This window comes from Sander lucioperca, chromosome 8 (assembly GCF_008315115.2).
Source record: "Sander lucioperca isolate FBNREF2018 chromosome 8, SLUC_FBN_1.2, whole genome shotgun sequence".
Classification (NCBI taxonomy): Eukaryota; Metazoa; Chordata; class Actinopteri; order Perciformes; family Percidae; genus Sander; species Sander lucioperca.
The window spans coordinates 33,378,587-33,393,340 of record NC_050180.1 but is presented as its reverse complement, the minus strand read 5'-3'; the positions used below and the strand labels follow the sequence as shown (position 1 = coordinate 33,393,340).

Sequence of the window (14,754 nt, the reverse complement as noted above, 5' to 3'; positions counted from 1 at the left end):
ATGTCACATAATGACATATTCCAGAAGAGCAGAACAGGTTGTATTGGTATAAGTACAGTGGCGGCAATGTTATCATGGCTGTATATTGTATTTCTGACAGAGTAGAAAGCGCATTTCCTGCCCCCAGTGATTTATATTATCTATTAGGGCGAAAGTTTTCAGAAGAAAGATTTGGGGAGGGAACAGTTAGTTTGTTTTGAAACTCAAGCTAAGTCCTCTTCTATTCAAAAACCAGGAAACAGAAATATCTTTAAATATGTTCTGAAACACATCTTTGCTGAAGAATATGTACATTGGAGATTTGCATTGCTGGGAAATCAAACATGGAACGAAACATATTAGGAGTTTAATTAATTGATTTTACCGGCATTTATTGAACCGTACAAAGGACTAACAACGGCACAAAACACATGCCGTGAACAAGGCCATGGTACTTGGAGCCATATAGCAAGTTTTTCCACAAGTTGCTATTTTGCCCCTGGGCTGGACAATAGACGTCAGCGGGGACATGGTTATGATTTTGTTCAGGTAGCCTGTCAGATGTTCCCCAGAGAAAGACGTCGATCACTCTGCTGACAAGTTGATGAGATTGGAGACTTGTAAGCACACATTAATGTCCAGTCATGGCTGTAGCTTTGTGATCTGTCTGGATTAAGCGTTGCCTACAGCTGCATTTTACAGGAGGTGTATACAGTACAGCATTTTGTTTGAGGACTTATTATTATATTATAGAGCACACATTGTGCACGATATATTGCACAAGCACAGATACAGACATGTTTTTTTATTATACCACTGAAGGTGAAACACAAGCCTTAACTTAATTGGTGTCAGCATGGAATGAGTAAGCAGGCCACGCTGTTCTCACGAACCATTCGTACAAAAAGATATCATACAGTACGTATCGGTGTGCATACTAGGGCTGAAACGATTCCTCGAGTAAGTCGAATAATTCGATTACTAAAAATCCTCGATGCAAAATGATTTGCCTCGAAGCTTTGTTTAATTAATGTTACCAACTTTGTATCGCTCACAGTGTTTCCGCACGGAGGATTATTACTGTCGCGCACCGGGCTGACAACACATGCGATGAAGACTGATTACAAAATGAAGGACGAGCGTAAGAGGCTTAAGAGAAGAGACAGGCTGGAGAAAACGACAGAAAGTGTCCAAAGTTTGGAATCAGTTCAAACGTAATTAAAACGAAAACTCTGTACAGTGTGTCTACTGCAAAATCGAACTAGCTTACCACAATAATAGCACGATGTCAGTACTTCAGCATCTCAACAGAAAACATTGAGTCTAACTTAATCATCCATTCCACAAAGCGGACCCGACAAAAGTAAATCACAGAGTTGTATGGACGATGAAACTACACCAAACACAACAACTACCAAAATCAAAGACAAGAAAATACGTAGTGGTGACCCCAATTTGATCTAAAGAGCCGACTTGTTGACTATCCCTTCGGAAAAACAGCTGATTGTTGTGCACCATTTTCTCTCACTCTCTCTCTTCACGGAGAAACAGCTGATCAACGATCTGCTAGCATAAGTGTAACAGAGCTGTGTAGCATTGTAATCAAATACATAATTGAAAATAGGTTGAGTAAGTAATAAGTTATAACTAATAGTTACGTATAGGCCTATATACAGATCAGTCTCAGGTTGAAACTTGTAGTTCTGAAAGTTAAGTTGCACAACTTAAGGTAATGTTTATGTATGTTTAAAACAACGTAATACGGCATTTAAATGCACTTAATATATTTAGTTTTTTGAGAGATGATATTGTAAGCAATGTAGGCAATAAAAATGTTGCTTTTTCCGAAAATGAAAGCTATTGTATATTATTGCTCTAAAAGTCTCTAAAAGTATTTCCTATACGATTACTCGATTAATCGATGGAATAATCGGTAGAATACTCAATTACTAAAATAATCGATAGCTGCAGCCCTAGTGCATACATTTCTGTACAATATCGTACATGCTCTGCAACGAGATAATAAACTGGTCAACAATAAATCAAAACATGAACATAAATTGTGTGCATTAAGGCAGGGTTTTTCCTGCATAGAGGATTTTTTAAAAAACAGGTAAATGCATAGATTTCTAGCATAGGTAATAGGTAACACAGATTCTTTGCCTTTACTGTAAAGTCCGACACCCGGGGACCAACTCCAGTTGTAAACGTGTTGTTGCTGGTGACAAAACCACTGATTAAATATGTACATTGAAGCGATACTGTCGTTAAAGACCCACTGATCGCTGTCCGATTCTCTGATATGAATGCCCGCATTGCATTGTGGGATATGGGGCTTAGAATGCGCCCCACTCGGATCATACCGTAGTGTTCTGTCTTACAGCATACTGTAATATTTCACCGGTAATAAGACCGAAATAATATTATTAAAATAAAGAAATGAATACCATGATAACATCTAAATAAATGTTGATAGATGTAGCATTATAGTTTTAAAAAGATCAATAAACAACAAAGCAATCCAGCTTCCGTGGCAATAAGACCGAAATAATAACATTAAAAGAAATACATATAAACCACGATAAGATCTGGTGAATAAATGTTGATTAAAACAGCTGTTATTGGGCTAAAAATACCAATAATATAATATAATATAATATATATATATAATAATAGCAAAGCTGTATCCAGCTTCTCTGCTGCAGCCCGACTGGCAGAAAGAATCGTGCTGTGATCACAAAAGATCCTTCCCATTGAAATACATTAGTTTAAAAAAACGTGCTGACCATCACGAAAAAAACGAGATAAACGCGTCCGTGTACACGAATCAATAGATTAAATTACGTGAACATTTCACGGACTGCCGTGAGACTGGGTTGTTATAGAGGATAGCTGAAAGGGGAGAGAGAGGGGGGAATGACATGCAGCAAAGGGCCGCAGGTCGGAGTCGAACCCACGGCCTCTACGTCGAGGACTAAACCTCTATATATATATATATATATATATATATATATATATATATATATATATATATATATATATATATATATATATATATATATCTGCCGTGAGACTGGGTTGTCTATACATAAAGGCCTAAAAATGCCCCAAAATGATCTATAAAAAGGTGTGTGTAAAGGCTTTAGGCAGCCCACACGTTATTGTAGGCCCAGTTTAATATGAAACTTAATTTTATTACAATATATGTGGTAGGGGGTCCCTGATCCGTCTCTTTTAGTTAAGGGGACCTTGGCTTAAAAAAACGTTAACCCTTGTGTTGTCTTCGGGTCAAATCTAGTTTCATTTTCATCACAAGGACAACAAGTTCATGGTCTATGGGAAGACAACACAACGGTTAAAGGTCTAAAATGCAGCTAAATCACTGACTTCCAGAGGCAAAAACGGCTGGAGACAAAATATGTAGCATGTGTATTATCCTGGGTAAACGGTACATTACCTCTGTTGTTGTTACTAATTACTGTCGGGTGGAGCTTTTGGCCTCTGAGCCTTGTGTCTCATGCCTGGTTACATATCCAAGCACAGTGCGCCGGATGACATCATGGCTGATTCCCCCAGGAGGGATAGAGACAGGAATCATGACGGCCAGTAGGGATTCTAATGGAAGGTGGTCTTCACTTGGTGGTGTTTTTGTTGGCTTCACCGGTTATCTCTGCTGTCCCCCGAGAGGCAATAAAAAGAGAGAAAGTGTGCACCTGTCCGACATGGGAGTAATTAGCCAATGAGATAGATTGTTGCTGCTAGTGTGAATACTACAATGTGCAACTAGGGCTGCTCGATTGTGGGGGGAAAAAAATCATAATCACAATTATTATTTTGGTCAATATTGAAATCATGATTTAACACGATTACTCACTGACTTTTGGAAAGATGTCGCATTTATAGAACCTAAAATACAGTGAAACAGTTAAACAAATCCACAGTGAAAACACCTTGAAATGTGAAATTTCCCCTAATGCTTTCCCCCTTAAAATAAAGAAATATAAAAAAAAATATATTTAAATGTTGGCCGAGTGAGTTCAGCCTTCATGAGGGGCGAAAGTGCACGTGTCGTTCAGAACACGAGACAAAATAAGAGCTTACTTGCAAAATGGAATGTGCAAAGTAATTGTTTTTCTCGATTACATTGCTTTTGTGATCGTCAGGAGCCAAAAATCGCAATCAAAATTTGTTTAATTGCACAGCCCTACGTGCAACTTGAGTAAACTCCTGCACTGAAAGACGCACGTGGATGCATGCATGCACATCCTTCCTCTTCTCTCACAGAAACATGTTTCCTTCCCTCCTTATGTTTCTTTCTCTCTGATTTTGTAAGCTTTTACTCCTCGTTTCAACACTTTAAAGCCGTCTCTCAAAACGGCTCAAAGCAACACAGGCAATGAAACGCACACAAACCCAGACAAACATACACACACACACACACACACACACACACACACACACCCCTCACACATCAGCGTTGGGCCATAAAATATTTAATAAGGGGGTCTAGAGGGTCGTCAGAATTGATGGATCAATGAGAACGCCTCAGCACAAAGTAATAAATAATCCATTTTAAAGAGTCCACCCATCTACATGCTCTGGGCCATTAACTGAATATACACTGGCAAACATTTCCACTTGGTATTGACACACACACACACACACACACACACACACCTCCATCTCTCTTCTGCTGATCACCAATCAAAAGCCCGAGAGCGTAGCTGTGTTTGTAAAGCGAGCAAACAGAGGATCATGTTCCCGCCCGTACACAAGATTGTTACTTGAGGGAGGGCGGATGTGCCATTGGCTGCACCCAATTAATGAAACCTCATAAGGTTCTGTGATTACTCTTGACAGCGTTTGCTTCACCCGATCAATTCTTGTTACCGATCTCCTTGCTCTGGGAACCAGCAGCTGTGCTTGCAGCGATCTGTCTCCTCTCTCACAATGAGGCCGCTTTCATGTTTGAATGTTTTCATGAAAATGAACGCAGCGGTTTCTTTGAGGAACGCAGAATACAACTATGGTGTAAGTCTTGCTTTGAGTGTTTAAAGATTGAGATTGAATAGTTTTTTTTTTTTTCAGTACTCGTCCGACTACCACAGTAAAACTGAAAACGTCTGAAGTTTTGTGAGTTATCCCCAGATGTTTTCTCTTGACAGGCCTATAAAGATCTCTCTAACATTTTGACTTTGGTAAAATAGAATTCTAAATGAAGATCCAAGATACTTTGACTAGAAATAAAAACAATAACAGTTTTGCACATGCATATCGTGGCCAAAACCGTTGCTTTTCAGGATATGAAAAAAGGCAAATTTGAAAACATTATATCGAGCTATTTACCTTCGACAAAGTCAGATGAAATCGCCTCGTCACTGTTTAAATATTTGTAAAAACCCACGGACGAACATAAAGGGTGACCAATGGCACTGATTTATGAAAAGAATTCAAATGGCCAAATATGGAGTTACAAGGTTTCTGCCCGACAGCGGTGATACGTGATCAGTGGTCGTGCTGTCCATTCTTCAGAGCTCATACAGGTCCGGTACAAGTCACAAATCAGATGTTCTGGAGCTGAATTCTCAGGTGATTTCTACTAATCATTTTAGTGGTTTGCCTTTTCACAACCGTATTGATCACTCTCTCCTTCCTCCGCTTTCTCTTTACAGACAGCAACTTTGTTCTGGGGAACGCCCAGGTGCAGTCGCTCTACCCCATCGTCTACTGCTCCGACGGTTTCTGCGAGCTCACCGGCTACGCCCGTGCTGAGCTCATGCAGAAGAGCTGCGCTTGCCACTTCCTGTACGGCCCCGAAACGAGCGACAAGTCCACGGCCCAGATCCAAGGAGCCCTGGATGAGAGGAAGGAGTTCAAGACCGAGTTGGTTTTCTACAAGAAGGAAGGTGAGACTGCACCAGGAATACGTGATTCTTTATATTTGCAACTTACTGTGTCCATTAGTGGTCCATGTCACATCTGGTTAATGCACATTTTCCAAGTCAAGAATGTCTCAGTTTGTCTTAAAACTGTTGAATTATAAGACTGTGAAAATATGTTAATAGAAAGACTACTCACTTCTAGGGTTGGGTACCGAAACCAGGTTCCACTATGGAACCGGTTCCTACGCAACCGGTAGGAATCAGACCAGATTAGAACGCAAATTTTGGTTCCTCATTTTGGTTCCATTTAATGTGTCGACTGAAATATTTTCCATCTGTCGCTCCGACAGGGACGTAAAAATATCACACTTTCTCTGAAGTCTACCGTTAGCTAGCTACCGTAAATGTAGGCTACTTTTAAAATGCCATATTTTCCCTCTGTGCTCACCAAAATGGACGTAAAAGCATATTAACCATTCACTGCACGTGATCGCTAGTAAACATATTACATCTTTGATGTCATTTTTCAGTTTTTCAAGAATCGTTTTAAAAGTACCGGTTCGGCATCAGAATCGTAAAAATCCAAACGATACCCAACCCTACTCACTTCCAAGTTTCTAAGTGAAATTTTGCTGAAGTGTGAGAGTGTGTGTGTTTCGTACCGGGATGTAAAGTTACTCACACAAGCAGCGGATTTTGCTCTTTCTTCGGCTGATAAAAACACATTGTGTAAGACAAGGGGTACATTCCATGTCCCTTATTTGATAGCTCCTCGGTCCTCAGCTAAACCGAAAGTTGTTCTGTCCCTCCTCGGTGAAGGCCGTCTCAAAGCTCTTATTTCTGCCCCGAGGAGCGAGCATCGAGGAGGGATCACCGAGAAGCTATAGCCAGGGGTGGTTCTAGACCATTTTAAATGGAGGGGCCAGGGTGGGGTCACATGCTATTTCAGGGGAACCAAATATATAGGTTTGGTTCTACAAAAGACTACTGATAAACATATAACGATAAACACAAGAAAACTCAATCAGTGTTAAACTACATTTCATATATCACTGCACATAAATAATATCCCCTGGGGATAAAGGTGGGGTTAAAGATGTATGAAAATATTTGCCACAATTAGGGGGGCCAGAGGGGGGTCGAGGCTTAATATAAAGGGGGCACTGGCCACCCTTGCCCCCCCCTAGAACTGCCACTGCTGTAGCTGGGGAAACACGAGAGCAGCCTTCCCAGAAGCCGTGCAGCTGAAAGCCGTTGGTAACTCCGCCCATACAGCTGATGAATTCATGTGACGAATCAGAGGAAAGGACGTCTCATCCCTCTAAAAAAAAACATTTCCAATTTCCATTTAATGCAAATGGGATCAAATGATTTGTCTCTGGCGGTACACTACCATACTGTATTTCTTCCGAAATAAGGTCCAGGGGAATGGGAGGGACTTCGCCTCTCTATTCTAAAATGGGACACAAAATATTGTGGGGGAATTCTCGACCACTTTGTTGTTGTTTTTATGTACAACGTGCAATGATCAGCGTGACATTTAAGGGAAATATGGAGGAAAAATGTTTACCGTTCCTATCAACTGACAAGATGCATCGATGGCTTTTTGGAGATATTGGGGGATATTTTGGCAAGTAGGTGGTCCATGAGCTTTTTTTAATTGGGTAAGTGGTTCTTGGTCTGAAGAAGTTTGAGATACGCTGCTCTATGGCTCTATGGATGGCAATGCTGACGACTTTACTAATGCTGACGACTTAACTAATCCTCTGACTTTTTATCTGTAACTTTTTGTAAAAAAAAAAAAAATTGATTCCCAGTCATTCCTGTTAATTTATTGGCCTGTAACTCATATTTGTATGAATATCTTTTAAATTGTGCCCCAGGCGTTGGTATATAAACGTGTTTATTCTTTCCATTACTCCCCTGTGGAACAGCTTAAATGCTAATGTGAGCTCATGGAGAGCTGATAAAAAAACATGAAACACTTCTAATTTGTCATCTGTGTGTGTTTGTGAGAGAAAAGCTTTTCTAACCCTGTGTTGCTTTTTGTTATAGGCTTATATCTCTGTTCGACAGTTTTGGTTTTGCTCAGTTGTCTTTAGACAAAGAAAAACTTAACAAGCGTCCAAACAGGAGCCTGGATGTGGGCTTCTTAACTTACAACTTCAGAAATGACTTGCATGCACCATAACACTTTCTGTGCCATGGACAAAGAACGCATCGGTCCATTTGCTTGTGTGGCTGTTCACGCCGCAGGCTTTAAATCTAAACTATGAATGCACTCTCCAGTTGTTTTATTGGGCCAATAACTGAGGATTTGCATCTCATATTGATTTTCCTGACAGGCACAGAAAGTTTTCATAATGCATGTGAGTCATTTCTGAAGTTGTAAGTTAAGAAGTCCCCATCCATGCTCCTGTTTGGACGCAAAGTTTTTCTTTGTCTCAAGAACACTGAGCAAAACCAGCGTATGACCCAAAGCAACACAGGGTTAGAAAAGCTTTTCTCTCACAAACACACAAATGACAAATTAGAAGTGTTTCATGTTTTTTTATCAGCTCTCCATGAGCTCACATTAGCATTTAAGCTGTTCCACAGGGGAGTAATGGAAAGAATGAACACATTTATATCCAGCTCTTTCTCTCAGATCACCATGCTTCCCTCACCAACGCCTGGGCTAGATCAAACATCTGGGGCACAATTTGAAAATTGCATTTTAGTACATACTCATAACATATTCATGATATGTTATGAGTCAAATTCAATATGATTCAAATATGATTTACAGGCCAAACAAATAAACAGGGATGACTGGGAATAAACATTTAAAAAAAATAACAAATTTAAAAAGTTACAGTCATGATAAAAAGTCAGATTGCCATCAGTATTGCCATCCATAGAGCAGTGTTTCTCAACTGTTTCAGAACAAGGACCACTTTTATTACATATATATGTTATCATTGTCATTCTGTACATTTTAAATTGTGCAAATAAACCTATATATACATACATATATATATATAAAAATCCAGTGGGTTTATTTGAAGCCTCAACCTTAATAATTTTAAAGTTCATAACATCATATAGAAGAAAAAACAGAGAAAATAATAAGACTACATAACATTTCATTTAAATAATCAGACATTGTTTCGCGAGCGCCATTAATACTTCTGCTCTGCTCACCGAGACTTCGCTCTGCTCGGCCGCTGTCTGTCTCCAACTTTAGCGGCTGTGTACAGTAGTAATAGAGTAGATGGTGCGGTTCGAGGTCGGATCACGTTCTTAACGCAGACAAACCGCTCCAGAGTTCGTCTGAAAGCGTCACGAGACCACCTTATCAAGCAGGTCTCGGTGCGCTTTTTTACATTACATGTCATTTAGCTGACGCTTTTATCCAAAGCGACTTACAATTACTATACATCAGAGGTCGCATGCCTCTGGAGCAACTACGGGTTAAGTGTCTTGCTCAGGGACACATTGGTTGATGTATTGCAGTGGGAATCGAACCCAGATCTCCCACACCAAAAGCATGCGTCATATCCACTACGCCATCACCACCCACCCTTTTGGTGCGAAAAGGTGTGAAAAGGCCCTTAAATCTACATACAAGTTTATTTATTATTGAAAATAACACATCTGTGCTTCTCACTATTAGGTTAAGACAGTTAGAAAAACACTGTTTTGAATTTGAAATTAAAACCATGATATTTGTACCAAATCTACTCGCGGACCTCCAGGGGTCGCTTACGGACCACCAGTGGTCCACGGACCACTCTTTGAGGAATGCTGCCGTAGAGTAGCATGGCCAATGGCTGCTCTGCCGGTGCACTGAGCTGACACTACGTGGGCAGGGGTGAGAAATAAATATTTATATTTACGTTGAAGAAAAAGACATCAGTAATAATGTTGCGTGTTTATAAAAACTATCTATAGATGAGAAAAAGAATGAACCAAAAGCACATATAACTGAATATAACTGCTTTGGCAACATGTTTTTTTGTTCATGCCAATAAAGCAAATTCATTGGATTTAATTGAATACCTCACCTTAAAATAATAATAATTTAATAAATAATCAATATGATGTCTGTCAAATTGCTTATAAGTATGCATGGAGAGGCAGAAAAGAGGACAGCACATGCTGTTACAGTACTGGGATTGTTTACCATCGTGTTCCAGTCAAACAGGGACAAATCCAGCCTCAATATGGCTGATGTTTTTATTGAGCCTGTCCTCTCGCTTGTACAAATGCATTATTTACATCCACGATCCCCCTGTAGGGAATTAGTCTCGGAGTTGCAGAAAGACAGTATGCAGTGTGCCACATGCAGCATACAAAGTCACGGATTACAGGTGAGTAACAGAAAACCAAAACAGCTGGTTTTAGCCTGATTTCATGCATGCATGTAGAAGCAGCAGCAGCAGCAGCAGCAGCATGGGGTTACTTTTCTTAATGTCAGCAAATCCCATGAAAAGACCAAAACCAGCAATGAACTGATAAAGAAGTATTCTGTGGGCATATCAAAGCCGGTTAAATCGTCTTCCTCTGTGCTGTAGAGCCCCATTGTTGTCCAACAACTATAAAAAATCAATGTTCCTTCATTACCATGATCACACATATTTGCAGAATGGGCCATTTCATAATAATATAAATGATATTAGATTAAAATTATTAAAATACCACTGGTAGAATGTAACTAACTACATTTACTCAAGTACTTAAGTACAGATGTTGAGGTACTTGTACTGAGGCTTTTCTTTTCATGCCACTTTCTACTTCTACTCCGCTACATTTCAGAGAGAAATATTGTACTTTTTACTCCTCTACATTCATCTGACAGCTTTAGTTACTTTACAAATTAGGTTTTTGCACACAAAACACATGTAGTTTATAAAATATGATGTTTTATTATAAATTAAACTAGCCAACAATATACAGGCCTACAAGTCCAGCTGAAATGATTAGACCGTTAAACACTTGACAGAACTGTTTGGATCGGTTCCTGTTTTCTAAAATTAAGATTTTTCTGCATTGGGTACTTTTACTTTCAATATTTTAAGTACATTTTCCTGATGATACTTACATACTTTTACTTAAGTAACATTTGCTGTTATGATTTATAAAGATGGGTTGCACTTTGCGTTTTTGAGTTACAGAGAAAGTGAAATATTTGCCTCTGGGATGTAGTGGAGTAGAAGTATAAAGTAACATAATATGGGAGTACCTCAAATTTGTACTTAAGTACAGTGCTTGAGTTAATGCACTAGATTACATCCCACCGCTGCTTTCAGCCAGAGAGGGCAGTGAAACGCTGCTTTCAGCCTAGTGTTAAATTTTCTCTTTGAAATCTGTTGATTTAACAAACTTTTGACGACCACCGTCATTTTGTATCGTACCTTTTTACCAACTTATGGAAACAACACTGCCACTGATTTCATTCAGATTCTAAACATCTGCTAGACTCCTCTTAGTAATGTCATCACGAACACGGATGGCTTAAATGATGCATGTTCTGTGGTGGTAAGAAATGAAATCTCCCTTTGCAAGGCAGTCAGAAGAATCTCATATATATCGACGGTGTACGTGTCTTCTGTGGTATCCTAGCCTACAGTTGAGGCACAGACTTGTGGAGCTTTTTATTTTTATTTTTTAAGGTTTTTGGGGGGGCATTTTAGGCCTTTATTTGTATAGGGCCCGTGAATGGAACCCACGGCCGCTGCGTCGAGGAGTAAACCTCTATATATGGGCGCCTGCTCTACCGGGGGAGCTAACCAGGCGCCCAACTTGTGGAGCTTTAAAGGGAATCTATACTTCCTGCTCTCTCCACACTGCACATACTGCCATGGGGGGGTCGAGTGAATTCTGAAATTATAGATAGCACAGAAAAAGCCACTTCTCATCCAGGCTATAAGGCCACTTTGAACACAGTCACGCTATAGCTGCAGGCAGGCGATGCTACCCCCTGAATGTAATGAAGGTATGGCCACATATGGGAACGTTCTGGGAATATAATATCCTCTCAACCGGTCGAGGCAAATCCTTTCTCTCTTCATGAATGATGTACAAACCATGGGATAGTGAGTGGGGTATTGAGTGAAATTGTGAAAACAAATTCAGTCCATCCTTACATTTCTTTTCACTGTTTCACTGTTACTGCACTATCTTTCTCTAAGCACCTAATTTAAAGTCTATGTGTGTTCAGAGGGTCTAATCTGTACCTTTAGCCAGTATGTATTTCACACAAAATACAGCAAATCACAGGGATTTAAACATACGGGCCTGGATTCCTTGTAACTCTCACTGGCTCACTCACATATTTTTCCACAGTGTCAATCTTACAATCAGTGGTGGAAAGTAACTAAGTACACAACACCCAAGTACAATTTTTGTTTCATTTTCTGCTACGTTATACTTCTACCGCACTACATTTCAGAAGCGCATTTTGTACTTTGGACTGCACTACATTTATTTCATGAATATAGTTACTGGTTACTTTGCAGATTCAGATTACTAATACAAGATATAATCAACAAATTAATCCCGATTTAATGTTATAGATTAGGATGGAGTTTTCTTGATCCCCAGGAGGAAATTCATAAACCACCCAGCAGATGAAGTGGTTAAAATGAGCGCCACCTTTACCAGCTGCAACATTAAAGTGATGAACACAATAATGCTTCAATAATTATAATCCAATAATATGGTATAGATTAGTCTGAAATTGGCCATTCTGCATAATGAGTACTTTTACTTTTGGTACTTTAGCTATGTTTTGTTTCTAATATTTGAATACTAAGACACTGCTGTAACATGTCGACTCCAAAGCTTCATACCAACGTGCCTAACTTTGGTTGGTGGGCTGCGATTGGACAGTTGATGTTCAGATGTTACTCTGCCAGTTAATATAGTAGTACATTATATTTGAATGTACATGTTAGGGCTGCATGATATGAGGAAAATATTGCATATAATTGTAATTATTTTTGACTGATATTGCAATTGCGATATGATTCACGCTATTATTTAATTATTCTCATTTCATAGAAAAAAATAAAAAAAGAATTAAATGATTATGGTGTGATTTTTACGAGGATCTGTACCAAACAGGGACCTAGGACTGAATGATTAATCGTTTTTAAATCCAAATCGGGATTTGAAAGAATGTGATTACCTAATTTTGAAGACCTTGAATAATCCTATGCAATATTTCTTATTTTTCTTAAATTACACTTATTTGAACATTTTTCATTCCTCTTTTTAATATTACATTTACTGTTGTTTTATAAGATAAATGCTGGAATAATGTTACATATCACAGAGTCAGGGTTCCATGCTTATTAAACCTATGTTCTGATCCTTGCATAATAATATAGAGCGGTTTTGATGGTGTCTCATGTTATAATGCTCCATGACATGTTTTATCTGCTCCACAGTGAATATTAAACGTATACAGTAACCCCCCCACCCCCCTTCGATATGGATATTGCGATTTCAATAAAATTGTGATTAATTGTGCAGCCCCAGTACATGTGGGTGGAAAAGATTGACGTTGACATTGACCGTACATGTTTGCCTTTGTGTTGTCTCTCTCCAGGAGCACAGTTCTGGTGTCTTCTCGACATCGTACCCATTAACAATGAAAAGGGGGAGGTGGTTCTGTTCCTCGTGTCGCACAAAGACATCAGCGACAAGAAGAAGGACACGGAGCAAGGACCCGACACAGGTGAGTTTATATGGATAATAGTCTATATCCTTGACGTTCCACTTCCGGGATTGTTCCATTGCCGCCGGAAAATCTGCCGGATTTCACTCATTTAGGACAGATATCCATTGCTTTGGGCTTCCTTTGTGTTGGTATTAAACTCCGGTGGATTTCTGAGGACTATGGTTAACTGCTCCTCAGATCTCTGCAGGGTAAATCCAGACAGCTAGCTAGCTGACCAATCTGAGTTTTCTGTTGCACGACTAAAACAACTTTTAAACTTACACATGTTCCACCAAAACAAGTTCCTTCCGACCCTATTTTGCAGCGGCCCCGCTGCTTTTCTCCAGTGCTTAGCAACGCCCAAGACGTGCTTTGGAGGAGGGTCTGGCAAAGTGGGACTATATGGATAATAAAACCTGCTCACAGTTCTGTTAATGGATGTAAGCATTCAAAGTAGAGCTGAAAAGATGAATCGATTAGAAAAAGAAAAAAGATTCTCTGATTCAAGCTTGTTAAATGTGAATATTGTTCTAGTTTCTTCTCTCCTCTGTGACAGTAAACTGAGTATCTTTGAGACAAAAGAGACATTTGAGGACGCCGTCTTGGCCTTTGGAAAACACTGATCCACATTGTTCACCATTTTCTGACATTTTAGAGCGATCAAACAACTAATCGATGAATCGAGAAAAAAATCCACAGATGAATTGGTAATCGCAGCATAATACGAAGAATCTACCCTAAAGCGTGTCAATACCATCTCCTTCTTTAAATTGCGTTCCCTTACCTACATATACAAACATTTATGTTTTACGGGGCATGGGCTGCACTATTTTTGGGGTCTGGAGAGCGATATTGATCTTCTAATCCAACTATCTACAAGAAAGTGAAAAAGTAGATCTGCAAAGATTGATCCATTAATCGATCAATTGTCACTTATTAAATTAATGTCCAACTATTTTGATAATCCATTAATTGCTGTGAGTAATTTTAATGAAAAAGAAGTAAAAATTCTCTGATGTCAGCTTGTTAAATGTGAATATTTTCTAGTTTCTTCTCTCCTCTGTGACAGTAAACTGAATATCTTTGAGTTGTGGACAAAACAAGACATTTGAGGACGTCATCTTGGGCTTTTGGAAAACACTGATCCACATTTTGTTTTACAATTCTCTGACATTTTATAGACCAAAC

At 39.3% G+C, this 14,754-nt stretch overlaps 1 protein-coding gene across 1 annotated transcript in view; it reads left to right on the top strand.

Moving 5' to 3' along the window:
- kcnh3 (potassium voltage-gated channel, subfamily H (eag-related), member 3) overlaps nucleotides 1-14,754 on the top strand; it is a 183,477-nt gene that overhangs the window by 105,389 nt on the left and 63,334 nt on the right. The window contains exons 2-3 of the mRNA XM_031300665.2: nucleotides 5,652-5,885; nucleotides 13,456-13,584. Of these exons, the coding sequence (XP_031156525.2) occupies nucleotides 5,652-5,885; nucleotides 13,456-13,584 (363 nt within the window). The remainder of the gene's footprint in view (nucleotides 1-5,651; nucleotides 5,886-13,455; nucleotides 13,585-14,754) is intronic.